At 38.6% G+C, this 25,517-nt stretch overlaps 1 protein-coding gene across 2 annotated transcripts in view; it reads left to right on the top strand.

Moving 5' to 3' along the window:
- Positions 1–2,220: 2,220 nt before the first annotated feature.
- PTPRR (protein tyrosine phosphatase receptor type R) overlaps positions 2,221–25,517 on the top strand; it is a 256,860-nt gene continuing 233,563 nt past the window's right edge. For both annotated transcript variants that reach the window (XR_003791223.1, XM_029206395.1), the window contains exons 1-3: positions 2,221–2,274; positions 6,645–6,711; positions 11,118–11,346. Coding sequence is in view for 1 of the 2 variants with exons in the window: in XM_029206395.1 (XP_029062228.1) it covers positions 11,295–11,346 (52 nt within the window). In the remaining variant the exon portion in view is untranslated. The remainder of the gene's footprint in view (positions 2,275–6,644; positions 6,712–11,117; positions 11,347–25,517) is intronic.

Raw genomic sequence — 25,517 nt, 5'->3', positions numbered from 1 at the left:
CCCATTAAAGAGAGAACAAGAAGGAGGATGTTGGGCTTCACTGGTGGCGCAGTGGTTGAAAGTCCGCCTGCCGATGCAGGGGACACGGGTTCGTGCCCCGGTCCGGGAAGATCCCACATGCCGCGGAGCGGCTGGGCCCATGAGCCATGGCCGCTGAGCCTGCACGTCCGGAGCCTGTGCTCCGCCACGGGAGAGGCCACAACAGTGAGAGGCCCACGTACCGCAAAAAAAAAAAAAAAAGAAAGAAAGAAAGAGGATGCCCTAAATCATGTATATAAATTCTGCTTCCAAATCATGGATGGGTGAGAACAGATTCCTGCTAAAGAGAATGGACCTTTCTGATTCTATGTTCTGAACCTGCAAAAGGCCCATGCTTACCCTTGAGCTCCACGTGCACTGGACAGGCCCAAAACAACATAGCAGAGGCTTTGAGCACTGAACTACAATTTAAACTACCACCCATCATAGACAATTCCTTGAGCAGTGAAAGCACTGGCCTTGACCCAAAGCAGCTTAGCAAAGACTTCACCTACTGAATTGATATCAGAACCACTACAAGCCCAGAAGGCAAGGCAGAACTTGCAGTCTTAACAGAACCTAACATTAACCTTACATTGTCCAGAGGATTCTAATAGGATCCCAAGGCTTAAGAGCATAGTATTCAAAATGTCCAGAATAAAATCTGAAATTACTTGATATGCCAGGAGCCAGAAAAATGTGACCACTTTTCAAGTGAAAAATATAATCAATAGATCAAATCCCAGGATGACTCAGATATTGCAGTTACCAGTAGACTTCAGAGCAGTAACTTTTCCAGGAGGTAAAGTTAAACACACTAGAAATGAATAAAAAGATAGACGTTTTCTGCCAAGAAACTATAAAAAAGAATCCAATGGAAATTTTAGAATTGAAAAACACAATATTTGTAACAATTCACTGGATTGGCTTAATTGCAGATTTGAGGTGACAAAAGAGTCAGTAAAATTGACAATAGAAATATAGGTATACAATCTAAAGACCTGAGAGAAAAAAATATGCACAGAATCTCAGGGAAATGTGGGTCAACATCAAAAGGACTGATATTCATATCATTGGAGTCACAGAAGGAGAGGAAAAGGGTGCAGAAAATCTGTATTAAATAATGGCTAAAATTTTCCTAAATTTGTACAAAATTATAAATTTATAGATTCAAGAAGCTCACTACTTCCAAACATGATAAACTAAAACAAACAAACAAAAAAACCTTTGCCAAGACACATTACTGCTGAAATTCAAAAGCAAAGAAAAAAATTTTGAAAGCAGGAAAAAAAAACCCCACGTTACGTAGAAGATTAAATGTGTGCAGTTTTTTGTACACCAATTAAACGTCAATAAAGCAGGATAAACGGTGTATATCTGGGTAAATATAAAGGACTATATTTTTTAAGATCTGCAAAACATGTATGACTGTTAAAAGCAAAAATTATCACATTTATGATGGGTTTCAATGTATGTAAAAGTAATATATATGAGAATTACAAGGGCAGGTTCAAGGAACCTATGTGGGTGTGTCTTCTACATTTTACTTGAAATAGCAGCAGAATAATAACTCTAGGTAGACTGTGAACAGAAGGTATGTATGTTTTACTCCCCAGAGCAACCACTAAAGAAATGATACGAAGAGTGTTAGCCAAAAGGCCAATAGATAAGCTTAAATGGAATATTAAAAGTAGTTCAATAATCCAAAAGAAGGAAGGAACGGAGGCTCAGAGAAACGTAAAAAGGGGGGACAAACAAAAAATGAATAATAAAATGGCAGTGCTAATAGTCAAGAAAAGACAAATTTTTTAAATGAGATACCATTTCATATGTATTGATTTGGCAAAATAATTGGTAAGTATGATACTTATGTGCAGGTGAAGCTATAGCAAAATTGATACTTTTATACATTGCTAGTGTGAATGCAAATTTTTTGAATGCAAATTTGTGAATGCAAATAAATTGCTACCAGCACTATATAGAGTAACTTAGTGCTTTGAAGGTAAAGATGGTGACCGCCTATGAGTGAGCAATTTAACTTTTATGTGTGTGCCTTAGATAAACTATGGTAAACATGCTTGGAAAACATGTGCAAAGATGTATTAAAATTTTTTTTAAACCCATCCTTTTTTTTTTTTTTAAGGAACTTTTTTTGTTTTTTTGGCTGAGCCTCACAGCATGTGAGATCTTACTTCCCCAACCAGGGATCGACCCCTCATCCCCTGCATTGGAAAGTCTTAACCACTGGACCACCAGGTAAGTCCCCCCAAAACTGTTTTTAATAGAGGAAAATATGGGAAACAATTTAGCTTTATAGAATATAATACTAGTTAGTAAATTTTAAAATAAAACAACTAGTGCCTATTGTTTATGGATACTACAGTAAAGTTTAAAGGTATGATTAGGAACTACAAAATCATGAGAGTCATTACATTTGAGCAGGAAGGTAATAGGCATGAGAAGGTAGCTGTATTGTTAAGGTTTTAAAAAGAAACCAGAAGCAAAACTAATAATAATAATTTTTTAAAAGAAAGGAAATACACAATTACTTATAGCTCCTATTTATACAATTCAGTCCTTTTTACCCCATAGTATTTTTTGTGATGATAATTTCAGCGTTAGTCGACTGAGTTATCTAGGGATAATGAAAAAAGGGAACAAATTCTCCTCATCCATCTCCTGCTTTTATTCATCATTCTTAGGATAGGCAGGAGTCTGATTGGAATGTACACATTTAGGTTTTTCCTAATTGGCTAAAGGTTGAGGTATAACTCAAAATCCCTGATGTCCTATTCCTGACACTTGGTTTGACACTTTAGAATTTCCTCTTTTAATGGGGCAATGGCTTCACCAGTACTAGAACTGCCATGGCTATGTTAGGAATATTAGAACTTTCATTCTCCTGTACATGTTTCTAAATATTTTACAGGGTAAGTGAGTATCATTTGAATGCCTTTTCTTGCTTTGTAAAGCAGCTCACATTAATTGAAGAAGAGCTCTAAAAACTAAGAAGTCAAAAATGGAATGCCATAGTGCAATGCTATGCAACAATTAAAAATAATGACATGGAAATGTGTTCCCACAATACTATTAGGTAAAGAAACAGTCTCCAAATCCATAGTATGATGTCATTGGTGTAAAAATTAAGTTAAAGTTAATAATAATTATAAATACATGCATGCATAGACCCATATTTCCCCAGGGTGGGAGTAGAAGGGAACTAGACGTAGCAAAATGCTATCAGTGTTTATCACCAGTTAATGGAATTCATGGCCACACTTTTTTCTTTCTTTTTGTATTGTCTGTTGTTCAATGGATGTTTTTACTTTTGTAATTTAGAATGTTCAACTCAGACTGGAGACAATTAATTTAGATAAGGGTAAATTTCAGAAATATGGTGTCTGTTTTGCCCACTTCCTACAAATAGTGTGGTAAAGTTAGACTGCTATCTAATTATGTTTACAACTAATTCAAAAATAATTAAATTAATTTTATTTCCACATTTGTTACTGAATTTGGTTTTGAAGGGAGTATACTTTTCAATCTTTGTGACTTTCACTTTTGGAACAGACCTAATATAAAATATGATTTAGTTTAAGTTCTGCAGTCAAAATCTAGGCTAGATTACTTACTTCCTTTTCTAAAGCAGAGTATGTCTAAGACTAGAGGGTCCAGATGACTCCTTTTAAGAGGGATGATTTATATTTTTCTCCATTTGTATTAACAACAAAGTAGTATTTTGGTGGGCCCTTATTATATGGGCTTGAATAAAAAAGACATTTTATTAAAATGTAAAATGAGGTTACTTTCTATTCTATCCCCAAATAACAAAAAATCAAAATTATTTTTTAAGTTACTCTAAGGAACAGGACATTTGTAAAATCTTTATTCTCCAGCATTTGGACAATACCTAACCCATGTATTTTGATGCCCTTTACCAAGCAAGAAACTGAGAACACAAAAATGCTTGCTCGGGTATTTTTCTCATTCTTTTCCTGCTTAGATTTCTCATCCATAATACATTGGATCTACTCTTTTTTGGTAATTTAGTATAAGGGCAGTTCACAAAGTTTTTCTCTAAGTCTCTTAGGGCGAATAAAATATCAACATATGCACCCACATTTCTAAATTAATAAGATGTTTATTTTATACTAAAAGCATGAAATAAAGAGTGGAATTCCATGTGATTGTGTCCATTGGGTAGTTGCAATCTCTGAATTTTTGTTATTTGCAAAGTTCTATTACTGTAATTTGGAATCAGTGGAACTAGAATTAATTTAAAAATTCTGGTGGAGAATTATTCATTTAGTCTAATTTGACATTTTTCCCACTGTATTTCTCTCTACATGCATAGTATATTTAAAGTTGTGCTGGAAATTTTTTCTGACACAGAGTGGTTTTCCAAGTTGGTTAAAATATCTATGGACTCATGAGAGCCTTTAGCTGTTCCCTCCTCCTGGAAAGTTCTTTAACCAGGGATCTGTTTTGATAACTCTTTCAGCAACTTCAAGGCTCTGTTCTTTGCTTACCTTCTCCACATGGCTTATCTTAAAGATCCTATTTAATTCTGCAAATTCCTTATACTCACATTTTGTCCCCATCCTCACTCCCCTAATTTCCCTTACTTTGATCTATGTTTTCCTTTCCCCATAGCAGTTATCAACTTTCACTGTACTATATAATTTAGTTCTTTCTTATATTTACTGTTAAATGTGTAACGCTTCCTCCTAGAATGCAAGCATCGTGAGGGCAGGAGTCTTTGTCTTTTTTGTTTCAATAATACATCCCAAGAACTAAAAACACTTCCTGGATCATCACAGATACTCAGTATATGTTTTTTTTAAATCATTTGAAATCAAATGATGTATCAATGAAAAGTCAGCAGATTATTTCACAGTTTTTACAATGTATGTGACGTAGCATATCCCACTATAACTTGACTTCAAATAATATTTTCTAGTATATTCACTGAACAGAGATACTGGTGTTGCTCCCGCACACATGGATTCTGTTGAATAAGTCAAAATCATGGTCACAGACAGATGACTGCTTAGTTATTTGAGGATATTAGTGGTCATGTTACAGTCATTTTTAGTAAGGTTACTTCTAACTCTCCCTACCATGTTGTGGAGGAGTAGGTCTTCCACAAAGGAATATTTTAATCTAAAAATGTTTCTCAACCCTGAAGCATAGACTGATAAATTATCCTCTTCTTTCCTGTGGACATACAGCTGCAAGAATGAGGGAAAGAAGGAACTACAAGACAGAGAGAACCGTGACTTTTAGTTTCTAAGAGTGAGCAGTCAGTGAGAGGCATGAAGGCCCATATTTGGGACATGTTCTTTCACGTCATCTTATAGTTATGGGAGAAAATAATGTAACAGAAATGGAGTGGCATTAAATGATCTAATCAAGCTATAGCTACATTCCCTGGATATTCTTAGTGTCTTGAGCTTTTGGTTGAATGAGTTGTTCCAAAACGGCCTCATTCAACGAAATCCAAGAGAATGATCAAGCAATGCAGAAAATGTATTTGACTGGCCCTACATAGCTGGCCTAAGCCATAATTGAGGGCTCTCACATCTGTGTGCTGCTCAGGATGATGCATGGGGTAAGTGCATCCTGATTAGTGTCTTGGGATGGACAGAGAGCTAATGCAGGAGAGTCAGTGGTTTATAAATCTATTACCGACATCTTGGCCGAATCTGACCTTTGCAGTGCCAGAGTAGGTGACAGTACAATACACTGATACCAAGGGCTAGCTCCCAGGAAAGTGTATGCTTCATTCTGAATAAAATTTTAATGATGAACCAATAGAAGAATCTATAGGTACTCATAGCCTTCCTATCTTTGATATTTTGTATTTTACTAGGACAGCATATTTCACATGTATATAGAAGAATATATACCTTATTTGGGGTACCTAATTTTTTTCTTAGAATACATATTGCTGTCTTTATGTATTTGTGTATGTGTGCGTGTATCAAACACTTTAGATAGATAAATCTTAGCAAAACTAGAGCTGTGTTAGGTTGTAAAATTTAATTGTCATTAACCATCTTGATTGAAGTCTGTTTCTTGAGTTGAAAACACTGCATTTTCCACTTAAGTCTTGAAGTTAAGTCCTTCCATTAATCAGGGAGTCAGTACAACAGAGTTGTTAAAGCATAGTGCTAGAGTCACCAGTCCTGACTTCTGATCCCAGCTACACCACCTACTGGCTGGATGACCATGGGCAAATTACTGGCCTTATTGAGTTTCAGTTTCTTCCTCCATCACAAAAGGAGAGTAACACCTCCCAGAGCTCTTGCGAGAGTTTGGTGTGAAAATATATATTTTGTAAATTGTAATGCTTTTCTTCCTCATTCTTAGTGCGCTTTTTATTTCACCATTTTCTTCACTGTATGCTCATACAGAAGAGTAGATTGTTCTGCTTTTTTGCGGTTAGGAAAAATATTTTAAAAAATTAATGGTGAAGCCACTCATCTGAACATGTCTTCCCCTGTGAGTTTCCAGTTCATTCCGTTTGATCCTGGGCCATTCTACTCTGAATACAGCTTAATTCACATCAATTCTTTAATTTGTAAAGATAAATTATTGCCCTTCTTTTTCCCTCTTATCTGTAGATATCTCTCAGGCAAAAGGAAAGGGACTTCGTGATTGATAAAGTGGCTCTGTGAAGCATGGTGCAGGGTAAGTACATTATGGATCTCAGTAACATGTTGGGCATTGTCACCTATTGCTCCTGTACACTTTGGTAAGTTCCTTGAGGTCATTTCACTGTCTCACGTCTCTTGCACCAGCTCACACCATCCCACAGCCTCTCTTCATGCAGAGCAGTTAGAACCTGCTCATCCAGCTGGGCTCGGCTCATTTACTGTTCTCCACTAACAGCTTCTTGCCTGCTACACATTCCCACCTCTGCTGCCACCCTCCAAGAAGAGATAATCTCCTCTGGGAATTTCCCTGCGGTCCAGTAGTTAAGACTCCGCACTTTCATTGCCGAGGGCACGGGTTTGATCCCTGGTCAGGGAACTAAGATCCCACAAGCTGTGCTGTGTGACAGCCAAAAAATAATAATAATAATAAAAATAAAGTCAAGCCATTAAAAAAAAAAGAGAGATAATCTCCTCTATCCTGCTCTACATTACTTTAAGCATCCTTCTCCTTAAGTTCTTCTAAGCGTGATTCTACCTGCTGTGTGTCTTTGTTCACTAGATGCTAGACCCCAGAGTCCACTGCCACAAGCAGTGCTTCACCTTTCTGGAGACCATCTCCTGTGGGTGTGTCTCACCAGACCTTTACTGCCAGGTCTAGGGTCAGTGTTCTGCTCTGGCCCTCATCTAATTCTAGTGAGCGGCCTACAAGTGTCACTATTTATGTTTATTATATGGGCAGTAGTATATCACAGTGGTTTGGTATCAAATTATCTGATCGCGCATCCTACCTCTACCAGTTTACCTTCTGGTTGATTACCTACTACTTGATTTGGGGCAAGTTACTTCTCTGTACCTCAATTGTCTCATCTCTAAAATGAGATGATGATAATGCCTCCTTGTAGGGGTGTTATAAAGTTTAAATGGGACATCCATATGCTTAGAGCAGAGCCTGGCACACAGGAAGCACTAAACAGTGTTAGCTCTCATTATATTTAAATAATAATCATAATCAAGTAATTTAAATAGGAAACTCTAACAGTCAATGGATCCAATTTCTTTAAAGTGTCCTGGGGAAAGATAGCCAAGATGAATGGTTTTCATCCATTTATAGACATGTTAATGTGGAGGCTCATAGCAGTTATATTTGGTTTGAGGACAGGCTCTGAAAGGCTTCTTTCCTGTATAAATTCTTCCTGACTCTCACTTCATAAGAAACAGAGACTGTGCATTTTGGGGGGAGAAAAAGTCCACATGACTAATTTTCTGTTTCTCTTTCAAAATGTAAATGATTTCCTTTAGGACACAGCTCTGTAGGCCAGTACCAATTTACATGGCTCTCTCATATTAATTTCCATGCTTCTTTACATTGGAACTTTTTAAAACCTTGGCACAGTTTGTTAACCAAGGTTCTTCTCTAAAACACCAAATTGCCTTCACTAGTGTTAGATCACAGGTCAAGGGAAAGCAGCATCTATGGACTCACAGAGAATATGTCTCGAAGAAATAAGGGATTGACTTTTCACTAATGGGCTAATTCACTTACTGTCCATTGACTTCACATGTCATGGGATCAAATCTATTGAAGGTATATTAGGTCAACTCACCAAGGAATATGAACTTTTTTGCTCCTTTATCTTTTACAAGTAAATTAATAATTAATATCCAGTCACCAAAATTACATCTGGAGGTTATTTTTACCATGCTGAACTCTTCTAGTAGTATATCTAGTCGAATTAGAAATTGGGAATTTTGCTGTGAAGGGGATTTTCATGCACAGTTTAATAATTCAGCTACCTGCACCCCTGGGCAAAATAGCTGGCTGAATGCTTTTTGGCAAAGTCACAAAAAATTATATTATTTGAAACTTTAAATGTCCCCCCCCCCCGAAATAAATGTTGGGATTATCTGTGGGAAAGCAAAGGGTTCAGGGCATTATAGCAGCATTTCTTCATTTTACCGTATGTGCATTTTCTTCTTGGAGAGCTATGTAAGTGTGGTAAGTTTTTTTTTTTTTTTAGGGAGGAAGAAAATAAGAGAAGCACACCCACTGTAAGTGGACTACAGTTATTTCGCTTCAAGTCTCAGCCCTGCCGCAATTCTGGTACCTGATGTTAGATGAGAAGGGCTACTCCTCTAAGTTTTAAACACAGCTAAATATCTACTTAGTAAGAATTCCAAAGGGTCAGGATAATTGTCAAATTGAATTTTATCAGCTAATTGCTTTTGATTTATTCCTTTTTTTGAGCACCTGTTTTGTGTGAGGCACTACTGTTCTAGTCAGTTGGCATATATCAGAGAATAAAATTGTCAAAGATGGGCTTCCCTGGTGGCGCAGTGGTTGAGAGTCCACCCTGCCGATGCAGGGGACACGGGTTCGTGCCCTGGTCCGGGAAGATCCCACATGCTGTGGAGCGGCTGAGCCCGTGAGCCATGGCCGCTGAGCCTGCGCGTCCGGAGCCTGTGCTCTGCAATGGGAGAGGCCACAACAGTGAGAGGCCCACGTACCACACACACACAAAAAAAAATTGTCAAAGATATCTGCCATTGTAGAGGTTGGATTCCATTGTGGGAAGGGGGGTAAGGAAAGAGATAATAAATGATAGATGTAATAAGTAATTCTTTTGGTATGTTAGAAACTGATATATGCTGTGGGGAGAGGATACTGGGGAAAAGTGAATCTACAGTAGGGAAAGAGGTTACAGCTTAGAGAGGTTTTGGGCGAAACGGTAGTGCCACAGAAATGGTATGTGACACACCCATGCGGGGAAGTGGACGAGGTGGAGTGGTAAAGCTGCATTTATCTCTATTTTCAGCATAGAAGTCCTGTCAACGTATTAAAAATACATTTCATTCTCCCCCTTCTCTCAACTATTTGAGTGTAATTCCTAGCCTTGCCTCTCAGTGCTAGAGATAAAATAAATTATAAAGGAAATGATACTGCCTGGGCTCTGATCCTGTGACATCCTGTCTAATTTAAGCTCTTGTGGGTAGCATGTTTCCCATTAGTTGTCCCAATTCACAGAGGATGGAGGAAGAAAGCATTGAATGAGATATGCAGTTCAATTCAACAAGCACTTACTCCTACCTCTTATTTACCTAGAACCACTTTGTTCAATTTAAGTAATACAAAGATGCAGAAGTTCCTAGGGAGCCTTGGGCTGTGTTGTGAGGCAATGCTTAGCAAATGTTGTCTATACATTCAAGTGTGGAAGAGAAATATTGTAACCTGGAGTTAGGCCAGGGCTTTCTGGAAAAGTGAGATCAAGGTTAGACCTTTTTAAACTTGAATGTGGTACTGAAGCAAGTGGGGGCAACTGGGGAAGGGGCAATAGCATCCCATGAAGACACAGAGGCAGAAAAGTCAGAGTTGCTGGGATAGTTAATGGAGAAAGTCTGGCCAAGGGACTTCATGACTAGGAGTAATTAGCCACTGGAGTAACAGAAGCATCTCCACACTCCAATGTCACAGATGAGGGGGGAGGAACACCTGTATTAGCCTGTTGCAGACTCCCTAGAGACGCAGAGCTGCACGGCAGGAGACCAGTTACAGAGGTGATTCTATTACCTTTCCCCTTAGAAAGTAAAAATGGAGACTGAAGATAATTATCTCCAAAAAACAAAAAGGTGCCTTCTTCTCTTCAATTACATGGATATATCCTACTTCTGTCACTATGGTCATTGACTTTGAGCTTGAGAAAGTTTAAAAACAGGGACCGCGCTGGAGACAGGCGAAAGGGAAAAGGAACCGTGTTGGAAAGAAGGCACCCCCAGAATGCACGTTTACTGCTTACACCCAGCAGGCTGCCCCATGACCGCTCCCCCTGGCAACTCTGATTAGCGGAAGACACCTGTACTCTATTCGCATAGGCAGCCTGGAGAAGCTGGGCAATCTGCGGCCCAGGAAGCGTCAACTGCTAGCAATGAGCTCTGTACACGTGTAAACCAAGATTTGGGGAAGGAGCAGGGTGGGTGTAGGGGTTGACACTTTCTTAGGCTCTCTCCTCTGGTTCCTCAGATGGGGCCTTCATCTAGTCCCATCCCCACGTTTTGGACAGATGCTGTACCCCTGACAACCGTCCCAAGATGCTTCTCCCCCCCGCCCGCGCCCCGCGGTGGAGCCTGCTCCCCTCGCAGCCGCAGCTAAGACCCGGAGAAATGGAATTTCACTTTGAAACTCCCGTGCGTGCGGCGCGAGGGCCAGCGCTGGGCATGCTCAGTAGCCGCGGCGCGGCGGAGCTGCTGCTCGCGCTGCCGCTCGCGCTGCGCTGGCCCCGGGCTCCAGGGCTGGCGCGGGAGTGCGCCCCGCCCCCCCGCGCCTTCCCCTCCGCGCCTGCGGAGCTTCCAGAAGGCCGAGCAGTAGCGGCTCCCAGGGCGTCAACCCCCGCCCTGCGCCGCCCAGCTCGCCGCCGCATCCTACTCCTCTTCCTCTCCTCTCTTAAGGAGGCGAAGCTGGTGCTTCCTTCTGTGGGCGCCACACACGGCTCTGCCAGCCCGAGCCGAGGACCTGCGAATGAATCCCGGAGACCAGAGGACCATCGGCGAGGGCTCTTTCCAATAACACTTTGCCTGAAGTGGCGGCGTGGCTGAGTTTCTCCTCCACCTCTCAATGCAAACACTATGCGGAGGGCGGTTGGCTTCCCTGCGCTGTGCCTGCTTCTTCACGCTGCAGGTAAGGGGTTGCCGGGCATAGAGCCAGAGATGTGGATGCGCTGGGAGACTGCACATGCTTGAGGGCTGTAGGAAAAGCCTGCTTCGCGAAGAAAGCCTTAGGTAGGCAAAGCAGGACGGTGCTGACAGGAAAGCGGTGAGGGAGTCATGCACCTGTTGGAAGACTGCGGCCGAAAACTTAAAGCTAAAATCAGCTCTTGATTTTTCCTTACCTCGTATGAACATTTGCAGTACGAATAGAGGTTGGCTTGCTCCACCCCTCCCCTCCATGTAGACTCCCAGATTTTGTTTCTAGGCTCTGCACTTGACTGCCAGGTTTTCAGGAGGCAGACAAGACATCCTATTGGATGTAACCTTTTCTACTGCAGCGGCTACATCCGTAAGGTCTCTTGGTTTAGCGAGAGCTCACAGGGGTGCACTGGCTGTAACCTGATGGACCACATCTCCTCCGCAAAGATCGAAATACCTGGTTCGCATTAATGATGCCCCTCCAGGCTCCTTTGGCCCCTGCTCTTGTCAGTCGAATTTTCTAAACCAATGAGAGGAACGAAAGATTTAAAATAAGACCCTCTCTTCTCTTTCAGCATCATGGTCAGATTGCGAGGGCACTAGACAGAAACCCAATCACAGTTTCAAAGCTGACAACCCCGGGGTCGGCACTGTCCCTGGGACAGATTTGATGAGGTCTAGCCAGGAGTGACAGTGAGACTAATTCCCAAATATAAACATATTTGATACCAGTATCAGGTTTCGTATGGAAGCAAACCTTAGGAAGTACCTGGGGAATTTTATATGCGATGTTGCTACAGACCCTGCTTTTTGGATACATGCAGCCTCTATGTAATGCAGGGACTTGCTGGACTGAATCCTTTATCATTTTTACACACACGTGAACCAAAATAGAATATGGCAGAGAGATTTTAGGAACCCTACTGCGACAGCAGTTGTCCATGCAGTATCCCTGTAGCAATCAAGGACTAGGTATTTTCCTAGAGTTTGCCTGTTATCCAACCACACACGTTCATTCATTCTTTCAACCAACATTTATAGAGTATGTACTACATTCCAGGGGTAATGAATAAAAATAATGGTTGCAAAATTACAATTTTTGTATTATCTTTTAAAAAGAGTGTGGGTGAGTCCTTTTCTATGTGGGTGATAATGAGAGTGAATTATGGTACTTCCTTATTTCTAGCTAATACTATTTTAACATATTGTGAATCTCTTGAACAAGTAATGTTTAGGGACATTCTGGCTATAATTAAGTACCCATGTTAATTGTATAATTATGATGTTATATTGTGGAATTTTCAGGAGTTCTTTGACACTTTTTGAAAACTAAGAAATAGCTATGACTTGGTTATTAAATTATTTGCAAACAGTTATAGTGAATACTTTCATTACCACATACAATTCTTTAATGTTGAAATATAGGATGAAAATATACACGTTGGGTTGAGGTTTATTTACGTTATTGTTTTATTGTAGCACTGATAGAAACATCTGTTACTGAAAAAGCCTCAATTCCTATCAATTTAGCTGATTTAGCTGATCTGTGAAAAATTTTAGTGTCGTATTTTTAAAGCTAATATATAACATTTCTAAAGATAACATTGAATATATCTTGAGTAATTATAGCTTAAAAGCTATAAAAGCTATAGATAAACTTAAAACTAAGCAGGTGGAAAACATTTCTAAATTTATTGTAGATGAATATTTGGAATGAGGAAATAGAAGACTTTTGTTCATTAAAGGAGAAGCCTAGGCATCTGTAGCCCTAGATTATACATGGAGTTCTGCCAAAAGGGTATATTACCAAAGACAAACCAGTCCAACTCTACTTTGACTTCTTAATTTGCAAAAAAAAAAAAGACTATTTAATCAATTTGAATTTAATAAGGCAATGCATTGAAGACTGTCTTCAGATTTCAATTGCAAGATGCTGTATAGAAATTAATTATATTCATATTTAATGTAGTGCTTTTGATAGGTGTTTTTTCACAGCAGATTGCAAGTTTAATATTGTGGTTGTCGTGCCAGTTTCATTTTGAATGCATTTTAATTTAAACAGCAATTTGTGGGTCACAAGCTGTCATCAGATTAAAATTCATCACAGTTATCTAAATAACATTGTTAGGACTTTTCATTAGAACTGAGACAAGCCTGATTTCTTGCTCTTAGCTCCTGTAGATTTGGGTAATAAGAAAATGAGTAAGTGGGGGGGCAAAGATCAAGAAGTCAGTGATTGTCTCTACTTGTTGAATGTCTGGTTTGGCTTCTCTTGCAGAAGGTTTTCCTCTCAGGAGAGAAGTGAGCTTTATAAAGAAGGGAAATGAATTCTATAGAGTCAGGCCTCTTTGGCTGAAAAGCTAATTGATCCATTTTGGTTATGTCCAGGGTACCAGCAACTACTTTATACTGGTGGAACTGATGACAGGTTACACCCCTTTTGGGATGGGAGAAATTGGCTGCCAGGATGTGAGTGCTCTTTGTAGCTATACTAGGAACTGTTGACTTCAATTGTCATTCTCCTAATGATAAGTAGCAAACTGTTTTCAGCTTGAGCGTCATCTCCAATTATTTGGTCATGATCTCCTGAGTCACTATGCAAAAAAAAAAAAAATTTTTTTTAAAAATTCTGACCGACCCTGAGTTCTGATTGCCTTAACAGTGAAAAGTATTGTATCTGTTTGTAATGTCTGTGGGAACAAAAAGGGGAAGAGGGGGTACAATGCTGTGTAATTAACATCTCTGGGTAAGATAACCTTAACGAATTACTGAGCATGGAACTTGTGAGAGAACCTGGACTCAACTCTTATCTATGGCGGCTGATTTTCATAGATGTCTTTAACATGAAAAGTGTTAATTATTGTCCATCTAAACTGCTTAGTGTACAGGTGAGAAAACTATGATCCAGTAAATGATAGCTGGTAATTACTTTAAAGTGCCAATTAACAGTATAGCCAGGGTAAAAACCTATGTTTCCAGGCCTGTGATTGCACACTATATAAAATCCTACACTGTTTCTGACAGTTGAGGCCACCATTGAGATAGTGGTGCCAGATGCTTTTTCACTAACTGTCCCCATTCTTTTTTTTTTTTAACATCTTTATTGGAGTATAATTGTTTTACAATGGTGTGTTAGTTTCTGCTTTATAACAAAGTGAATCAGTTATACATATACATATGTTCCCATATCTCTTCCCTCTTGCATCTCTCTCCCTCCCACCCTCCCTATCCCACCCCTCTAGGTGGTCACAAAGCACCGAGCTGATCTCCCTGTGCTATGCGGCTGCTTCCCACTAGCTATCTACCTTATCTTTGGTAGTGTATATATGTCCATGCCTCTCTCTCACTTCGTCACAGCTTACCCTTCCCCCTCCCCATATCCTCAAGTCCATTCTCTAGTAGGTCTGTGTCTTTATTTCTGTCTTACCCCTAGGTTCTTCATGACCTTTTTTTTTCTTAGATTCCATATATATGTGTTAGCATACAGTATTTGTTTTTCTCTTTCTGACTTATTTCACTCTGTATGACAGACTCTAGGTCCATCCACCTCACTACAAGTAACTCAATTTCGTTTCTTTTTATGGCTGCGTAATATTCCATTGTATATATGTGCCACATCTTCTTTATCCTTTCATCTGTCGATGGACACTTAGGTTGCTTCCATGTCCTGGCTGTTGTAAATAGAGCTGCAATGAACATTTTGGTACATGACTTTTTTTGAATTATGGTTTTCTCAGGGTATATGCCCAGTAGTGGGATTGCTGGGTTGTATGGTAATTCTATTTTTAGTTTTTTTAAGGAACCGCCATACTGTTTTCCATAGTGTCTGTATTAATTTACATTCCCACCAACAGTGCAAGAGTGTTCCCTTTTCTCCACACCCTCTCCAGCATTTACTGTTTCTAGATTTTTTGATGATGGCCATTCTGACCGGTGTGAGATGATATCTCATTGTAGTTTTGATTTGCATTTCTCTAATGATTAATGATGTTGAGCATTCTTTTATGTGTTTGTTGGCAATCTGTATATCTTCTTTGGAGAAATGTCTATTTAGGTCTTCTGCCTTTCCCATTTTTTACCTTTCTGTGAACCAACATAATGTATCAACTTCTGTTGAAAAGACCACTTCAGGAATATACAAGAAGGCAGCTAAAAGCTACCCAATAATATGGATGGCAAAAATATTATGTGGAAGAGCCATAGATAGCTTTTCTTCAGTGTTTCTTCTCTTTCTTTTCCCAAAGAACTATATTCTGTTTCAGGAGATGATATTTATTGGGTAGTATTGTAGTTGCAAAGGAGTGAATGTCTTGAAAATTATCATGTGAAAGCTTTCTTTTTCCTATTGAATAGCAATAAGACATAGAAGCTGATGTCAATGGATTACTCTCTCGTCAAGCTCTGGAAAAGGTTCTTTCAAATTTCTACATTGTTCTTACTATTGGCCTTTCTGGATGGCACAGAGACTACCTTCAGTATATCTTCTGAAGATGCCTCTTCATTCTCAGAGAAGTGCATAGTCAGTTTCTCTAGTCTTTAAGAGGGAAGAGTTCCTATGGGATCAAGAGGATCAGGGAAGTCATTTGCAGAAACATCATCCTCAAAAGAAAGGGTAGACGGATAGGAAAATATGTTTTAAGATGTCTTTTCCTCAAAGAAGAGTCTCTTAGAACTCCCAAATTGGTTTTTCCTGTTCAAAATCACTCAACGAAGTCCTTACACTGGCCCAAGTTCTACTGTGTTCTATCCTCCCATTACCTCTCTGATATCTCTCACTGCTTTCCTCTTTTTTGTCTCTCTCCAGCTACAGTAGTCTCCTTCCTATTCCAAGAAGATGCCAGGCACTTGCCCACCTCCCAAAAAAGTTTTGTTTATTTCTTTGCCTGAACTATCCTTTCTCTGTATTTCCATGGCTCAATCCCTCAATTTTAGGTCTTTGCTCAAGGGTTACTTTCTCAGTGAAGCCCTCACTGGCTATCCTAATTAATATTTCATATCCCACCCCCCAAAAACCCTCTGATACCCCTTCCCTGCTTTGCTTTTTAAATTAATTTTATGAAGAATAGTTGATTTACAATGTTGTGTTAATTTCTGCTGTACAGCAAAGTGACTCAATTATGCATATATATTCTTTTTCATATTCTTTTCCATTCTGGTTTATCACAGGATATTGAATATAGTTCCCTGTGCTATACAGTAGGACCTAGTTGTTTATCCATTCTATATACAATAGTTTACATCTGCTCATCCCACACTCCCAGTCCTTCCCTCCCCCACCCCTGTCCCCCTTGGCAACCACCAGTCTGTTCTCTATGTCTGTGAATCTGTTTCTGTTTTGTAGATGTGTTCATTTGTGTCGTGTTTAAGATTCCACATATAAGTGATATCATATGGTGTTTGTCTTTCTCTTTCTGACTTACTTCACTAAGTATGGTAATTTCTAGGTCCATCCATGTTGCTGCAAATGGCATTATATCATTCTTTTTCATGGCTGAGTGATATTCCATTGTATATGTATATATACCACATCTTCTTTATCTATTCATCTGTTGATGGACATTTAGGTTGTTTCCATGTCTTGGCTGTTGTAAATAGTGTTACTCCTGCTTTACTTTTTTTTACCAGAGGTCTTTTACCATCTATCATACCAAATATTTTACTTATTTATATTGTTAATATGGTTCCCCCTCTCCCCATTAAAATATAAGTAACTTGAAGGCAGAGATCTGTTTTGTTTACTGCTGTTTCTACTGCAGATTCTGCCCAGCCTAGCACTGGGGGTGGGGAGTAGTGCCTGGCATAAAACTCCTAAAGATTAAATAAATACATTGAATAAATAAAAACAACACAGTAATATTTCTGGTCTCCTCTTTTTGCATTTAGTTTCTTCTTGGCACTCATGCAAGTCACCTTGTCAGCTTAGCCACTTCCAGCATGAACTTCAGCAGAGCTCATTTATCCAAAACTCAAGTTGCTCCCCAGGAGTCTCACATGCCCAGGGGACATACCATCTCAAACAGACTTTGCTACTTTGGGAATTGAAGGGCAACTGGGGGTGAGCTTGAACTACTTATAAACTCAGTGGCAAAGTCCTTCCAACTGATTGCCAGATGCTATACAGCCCAATGCCTTGCTGGTTGGCTATATTTTTACTTCTTAGTAAAATGCTTTGTACATATGGGAATGGCTATAGTTATATGAAAGGATTCATACAGCTAATTTACAAGCAGGGTTTAAGGCACTAGGACAAACTTGTCTACTTCTTTGGCATTTGAGGCATAGGTATATGTATACAGTAAGTCCCCTACATATGAACGAGTTCCATTCCGAGAGCATGTTGATAAGTCCAATTTGTTCGAAAGTTCCACAAAGTTAGCCTAGGTACCCAACTAACACAATCGGCTATATAGTACTGTACTGAAATAGGTTTATAGTACTGTCCTGTAATAAGTTTATAATACTTTTCACACAAATAATACATAAAAAACAAACACAAAAAATAAAGAAAACATTTAAAAATTTTACAGTACAGTACCTTGAAAAGTACAGTAATACAATACAACAGCTGGCATACAGGGGCACGTTCATGTCTTTGAAAGTTCGCAATTTGTACCCTACCTTTGGTGTTTTCTTCCAAAAGGTCACCAAGTCTACTCACCAACTCTTCTCCACTTTCCGTGTCCACATCACTGCCTTGTGCTAGGTCCTTATTTCTCATATAGTATTTCACAATAACCTACCATCAAATCCATCCTTCATAATGATATCAGAGGTAAAACTTGAAAAAGCATACCCGATCACATTCTTTCTTTATAAGATTCTCTAATACAGCTATTTCCTTTTCTCTTAGAATAAACCTAAACTTATTAGCATGGGAGAATCTTTTACTAACTCCATCTTTATTTCCTGTCATCATGTTCTGCTTTGCACACTATTATCATACTGAGAGCAAATTTCTTTTGGTTTGCCATGCCTCTCATCCTTTTCACATACTGTTCTATTTATCTTAAATACCCAACTCTGCTTCTCTTTCTAGATAACTTTTTCTCCAACTTCAAATCTTGGTCATTGCCTACTTTGAGAACCCTTCCTGTGACACCCCACCTCATTCAAGTAGCTTTCCTAGGTTTTCCTTTTAGGCCCTGTATATTTCTCTATTAATGCACCTAACCTAAATATTTAAACATTTTGAGGACAATAACAGAATTGTAGCTTTTATCTCTATGTACCAATAACATAGAACTGTGCTTGTTATCTAGTGCACCATCAATAAATGTTGAATGAATGACTAAACATATTCAGGATGTATTAGACAAAATAAATTATGATTAATTTATATTGACAGATTGTATCTCATTTTGCTCATAAAGAGTAGAATTGACTTTACTACTGCTCTTTCAATCCAATTTACATTTATTGGTTACAAAGAAGTGGAAATGGGGCAGAAAAGCTTTCATTCAAACACAGTCTGTTTAAGGTAAGGTTGTGTTCTACAGGCATGATGCTTATTGTAGTGGAGTTGTTGGTTGAACTCCCCCTAGATAGATAGACATTCCTATATGATATTCTAGTACTACTTCAGGATGGGAGTGAGATGAATGTCTTTATTTTAAAGAGACCAGATAATTAGGTAAGGTACATAGCATGATAGTTTTGCACTAAGGAATGGACCCAGAACCCCTGACTCTGATTACTGATTGGTTATCAGCTACCTTGTAATAACAAACATGAACCACTTACACATTCAAAATCAGGTGGGAGTGTGAGGCAGTGGGTTCAATAAACAGAGACCAAAAATAATCCAACCCTCCCTTAATTCCCCCAAACAGAAACCAAACGATCGCAGAAAATTTCTGAGTATTTGGATGGTTTTATACATTTTTTCTGTCTCTTTATATACAAACAAAATCTTTATAAAACTGTAAACAATTTTTATGGGAGCCGTGCTTATACCTGAAGAATGGAGACTGGTTTACGAATTAGAAAAAGTCACTTTTTATGAGACGATGGGATCACACATCAAAGGCTCATTTATTGCCATTAGTATTAATGATAACATGGATGTTATGTTTCATGGTAAGTTTATTGTTAAATCTCTTAAAAGGTGTCTGTAAAGTCTGATTCAAAAGGTAGAGAAAGCCATTTTTCCCTTTAAAAGACGATTTTGAAAGCTCCCACTTGGCCATGAGTGCATTCTTCATCTTCAAAGTACTTAGACAAATGCTGACACACTTAGAGTAGCACTGATGTTTCCCAACAAAAGGGATTTTAATAGCCTGAAAAAATTTAATGGTAATACATTATTTTAAGATCAAATTTCCTAATGCTTATTGACCAAATAATATAACTGTGTCTATTATTAAGATGATACTTGCCACAGAATGACAATTAGCAAATTTATATTATGAATATGAGCACTTTCCATTTAAATTTTTATTCATAATGGCTATCTAGACTTTTCTCATAATCAAATCTTACTTGACTTCAATTTATTAAGATGTTGATATCCATTAAAATTGCAGCCACATGGACCAACAACAAAACAAAACTAATTGTTTACATGAAGCAATACATCTAGATCAATATGTCTAATTGCACTGAAGTAGATGCCAAGTTCAGTGGGGATATGAATTATTTTTTGTCTTAGTTCAGACCTGAAGCAATGTACATTTGCTGACTTAAATGTGCAGAATGGCTTAAGGCAGCCCTAAACTACTGACTCTTTAGAAAAGATCAATAAATGAGCACAGAGTAAGAGTGTCTCACAGTGATTTACTGGCCTGTACAGCAACATGTATAGAATAAGACTCTACAGCTATTTCACTGCAGTAATGATCCAGTTCCAGATGAAGACTAGAGGGGACATGAAGCAATGCCCATAACTGCACAGAGTCAGCTCCCATCACTAGGGTTACTTTCACTTACCTGGGAAAGATGCTGAATACAGAGTATGCCAAACATCATGATGAGTTAGTTTGAAAGGCCATCAATCCGTCAATATAAAGATGTGGTTTTAAGTTAAAGTAGTTCACCTTCTTGGTCTTGTTGATTCAAGACAGTGTTTTTATTCTCCCTGGAAGAAAATGAAATGGCGTAAGCAGAGAAGTAAAAAGAAAATTGAAATAAAGGAGAAAATGCTATATTTTTAGATGACTTTTAGCAGAATAAGGTAGTAGTTAAGAGCATGTATATTGTGGTCCAGCTCAAATCCAGGCATGATCACTTACTATCTCTGTAACTTAGGCCAACTTAATCTTTCCAAGTCTCAATTTCCTCTTTTTAAAATGGAGATCAGGTACTATACAACTGTAGGGTTGTTGTTGTGTGTTAAACAGGATAATGTAATGTAAAATAAACTGTGCTGTCTTAGTAAGTGCCATGTAAGTGTTAGGTATTATTTGACTAGGGGTGGGAGAGGTCAGATGCTAAATGGTCAACTAGTATCTTGGAGCAATTTCTCATTCTTTTTGTGTTTGAGCCAATGCTGGAGAAGCATGCATGCCCGAGAGAGATTCTGGATTCAAATCATTTCTTCAATTTGATCTTATCTGCATAGTTTTCCTCTACCTTTGGCGTGAGACTTACTAAGTGTGCAGGTTTGTGATGGACTGTGAAGTTCCAAAACATCCACCTATTGCTTTTGGCCACCGAGAGGCTGGAGAGAGCCTGGCCAAGCCTAAGACATCAGATCTCATTCTCCCAGCCCTTCCTCAATAGCCCCCACCAAGCCCCTCAGTAAAATAGTTTGACATCCTCCCCCCATCCCAGTTCACCTCCCCCACAAATCTCTCTGTAATTCCTAAATCTGGACATTAACTGAAGCTATGAAAATATAATAAAAGGGTCTCCTACCAAGATAGACATTATATTTTATAGGGAAGAAACAAATAGATTTCCTTATAAGAAAAGAAGGAAAATACAAAGGACTATTTCCTGAATCCCTATGATGTGCTACACTCTATCCCAAGTGCCTTATATAAGATAATCATCTCGCCCTTTAGGATGGAAAGTTTGTTTGAAATGACATTCTTGTACTACAGAAACAGCAAAAATACACTCTAACTCATGTAGCATAGTAAAAATTAAAAAGTTCTAGAATCTGACTGCCTGGGCTTGAATCCCATCTCTGCTGTTTACTATTTAAATTCTCTGTGCGTCCCTTTTCTTATCAGAAAAAAAAAGGCTAATAACATAGTAACTACCTCGTAAGGTGGTTTAAGGATTTAAAGAGCTAATTCCTAAGGGCCCACAGCATGGGGGCTGGAACACTGAATACATTCAATGGCTAGTAGTTGTAAGAATGATCATATTAGCATGTGAAAACTTTCATTGGTCCTATATTTCAGGTTCCATACTTGAAAAGGAAGAAATGTGCACATTGACTATCAGCCCACTAAAAAGAAAATCACTCTAAAGCCTTCTTTTGTGAAGAGTGCCTGCCATGAAAATCTGATTTTCATGCCTCCATTAAAAAAAAATCCTTGTAGAACCTTTACCTTATAAATTAAAAAATGCTCATAATTAGCAAGTTTGTGTTGGAGGAAATAAATGCTGTTTTCCAAAGTGGAGAATCTAAGAGAAAAAAATCCTATAGCCCCCAGAAGCACTGCAATCATGGGCAACCGTCTTCCTGGTAAAGTATCTCTTAGTCTTAGGGTTTGGGTAGGATTTCTAGTATCTTCCCTTCTGCTGTCTCACTCTACAAACTGTCTGAACTCACAACATCCAACAGGAGTCCAAATATCCCACTTCTAATGCTGAACCCTCTCCATGTCCACGGACACCTTGAAAACGCTGTGCATTGTAGGGTTTGCATACTCCACTTTGAGAGCCCTGTTCACATACCTTTGGTGTGTGTGTGGCAGGGGAGGGTATAGGCTTCATGAAATCAGAGTTTCCACACGTGCATTCTGGGGATCAGGCATCCCGCCTTCCCTAGTGTTAAATTCTGCTGAGTCGACCATAAATTCTCAGCGGGTGCAGAGTCCATGCCTCCAGGCCAGTCCTGCCCTGTGCCTGAAGCAGAGGTGCCTCCGGTCTCCTATACTTCAGCCTAAAGTCAGCCCTCACTGCTGGCAACCGCCCACCCCTACCCTTGATGTCTTGACATTCACCCTCTGGAGCCGTGTGCTCAGGCTGAACCTCAACCTCCTACTTTCTTCTTCCTCTCCACCCCGATTAAAGTCTGTAGTTCTTGCTTCCCATTGCAGGAGAGGTCTCTCCTCAACTAGCTGTATTTTAGAAGAGATGTGACACACTGATCTACGCCTGATAAAAATAGCTGTTAATTGGATGGTCTTTCCCTAGCCAATGTTCATTTTGCCCAAAGACCCATGAGAAAGCAGTACCTTAGACCAGTGGCATTAATTTCAAGTGATGGATGAAGGGACTAGGGCAGGATGGAGTAGAAGTGTTGACCTGAAGGGCCTACCAAGTGCCCCTCAAATCCCTAAATGCAGGCAAAGGATACTAGGTCAGGGATCTCTTCAAGTGGCCACTGTGGACCTCCTTCCTCACCCTCCTCTTGCCCTAATATTCGGGCCTTTATGTCTCTGTAGTATCATTGCTATGACAATATTGTAATTTTTTATATGTTCTAATATTCATTTTGCTATATTTTAATATAATTCCTAATCTACCACAAGAATTATTCTTAAAATAGATATTTCTTTTTCCTTGTCCTGCAGTGGAGTCAGGCTTTTAAGTCTTTTTCCTTGTCCTGCAGTGGAGTCAGGCTTCTGTCTGAGCCAACATAAGTCTCACTCAGCAGGGTCCGAGGCCAGTGGTCTTCACCCATTTCTCCTTTATGACTTATGTCTAGTCACGCTGCCCCAAAGAGTGCTGTCCTAAGTGTATTATGTTTCACTCTGTAATACATTTATCAGATGAAATATAATGCTATTAAAGCTGGGCAAAACCCAGGAAACATGAAACTCTTTTCATTGTAATTTTGCCACCAGCGCATGGCAGACACACATTTTTCCATTCTGTGACTCCCAGATAGAGTTCTCCACTGTGCAGCTCAACTTTGATTGGAAGGGATAAATAGGAAGAATTGAGGGTCACCCACAGTAGTTACAGTGGGCTGTAAGTGGGCGTAGGAGCCACATTTTCTAATGGAATATTTGAGGAAATGTGAAGGAGTGTTTATATCAAAGAACATGCAGGAAGAGTTTACAGGATGCCTTAATTAAAATCATTCCTTATTCTTGTAGGATTCAGGGCCTTTCCTGCTTGGAGAAGAATAGAGGCAGCTCTATAAAAATAAGACTAGTTACTTTGGTGTTCGTTTCTTATTTTATTTTAGATATACTAAGTACATCACTGGCCAAACACGTGAAGCATTTAAGTAGTATCAGAAGAAGACGCAGAGCTTCATCACGGGATTATATTTTCACATCCTAGAGACCAGTGCATAGATTAGATTTTAGGAAAAACATTTCTGGAGGGAGGTGTTCTTTCAATGACAAGCTCTTTTTTGGAGGGCCCATGATTGTTTACAATTTTCATAAATATAATTATAATTCAATTAAAATTTGTATCTGTTATCTTTTAGAAACATATTTTATTTTATTTTACTTTTTATGACAGAATTACTGGTCTGAAGATGTACTTTTTTTTTTTTCAGATTGGTTGGTGTCAGGATATAAGACAAATGTGTACACATATAAATTTATACATACATACATATAACGTATGTTGTAAGAACATAACTAAGACACACAAACTGAATTTTACAAAATTAGCTTTATATACAGACAGAGCCATAGTGGAGTCTTTCAAAACACTGATATAATTTGCTATTAAGATTAGTAGGAGTGAGCACAAGTTATACCTGGGAAGTTATTCTAACAGACCTCAGTTGTCACATCTTGGGATGGCTATAGTGTTCACCAGGAAGATTCAGTGTTGGTACTGTGGGTGCTTCTAACTGGAGATTAGTGCCGTGGTGACCCCATGGGTTAGCATTACCAATAGAATTATAGAATAACTGGAAGAGTGGGGGTTTTGTTTGTTTGTTTGTTTGTTTTTTGTGGTACGTGAGCCTCTCACTGCTTTCTGATGAGAAAACTGAGGTTTAGAGCGGTTGAGGACACATGCTCAAGTTCACATAGATGAGAGGGGGTGGGTATTGAAGCAACAATCTAGGCCCCTTATCTCTTATTCCATTGCTTTTTTTAAAAAAAATATGTTTCTTTCCTTTCTCAGTACTATTAATTGGCATTTTCTAAGTAAACTTCCACTGGTACTTGTGTATTTTTAACTTTGCCTGAGAGACATTTACAAATCAAATGAGAACCTTGTCATTTCTCATGTAGAAATTCCCAAGGGACTTCCATGATGTTATCCACTTATATCTCCTTTCTAGAGAAGAAAGTGCTGGCAATCCTTGAAAAACAATGATTGTCCTTTTACAAAATGATCAGAGAACAAAATTGCCTTTGTTCAGAGAACATATAAAATTATATATAATGTGTATTGTATATAATTATGTATATTATATATATAATTCTGCTTGAATTTTCATTGTAATTGGGGATAATTAACATCCTCATTATGTAGACTCTTCCAGTTCATGAACACAGTATGTCTGTCTGTTTATTCAGGTTTTCTTGTTTTACTTTCTCAGCGTTTTGTAGTTTTCAGTATATATATCCTGTACACGTTTTGTTAGAATTATACCTAAATATTTTATTTTTTGCAACTGTTGTAGATTTATTTAAATTTCAGTTTTGAATTGTACATTGCTAGCTTAGAAAATGCCATTGATTTTCATAGGTTGACATTATATTCTATTAACTTGCTAAACTCACCTGATCTACAAAAATTTTGATGAGTTCCTTAGGATTTTATACAGAGACAATCATGCTATCTGCAAATAGAACAATTTTGTTTCTGCTTCTCCAATATGGATTCCTTTTACTTCTTTTCTTTGTTTTATGGCAGTAACTAGGACTTTCATTCAGTACAGCATTGTATAGAAGTTTTAAGAATATCATACTTGCCTTGTCCTCTATCTTAAGGGAAGGAAGCATTCAGTCTTTCACCATTAAACCTAATGTTAGCTGTGGGGTTTTGTGCAGGTGCCTTTTACAAGGTTGAAGAAGTTCCCTTCTATTTCTAGTTTGCTTAACTTTTTTACTATGCGTTGATGTGAATTTT

This window comes from Monodon monoceros, unplaced genomic scaffold (genome assembly GCF_005190385.1).
Source record: "Monodon monoceros isolate NGI ecotype Baffin Bay Population unplaced genomic scaffold, NGI_Narwhal_1 Super_Scaffold_6, whole genome shotgun sequence".
NCBI classification, from domain to species: domain Eukaryota; kingdom Metazoa; phylum Chordata; class Mammalia; order Artiodactyla; family Monodontidae; genus Monodon; species Monodon monoceros.
The sequence above is the reverse complement of the archived record's forward strand: the minus strand, read 5'-3'. Positions and strand labels throughout refer to the sequence as shown.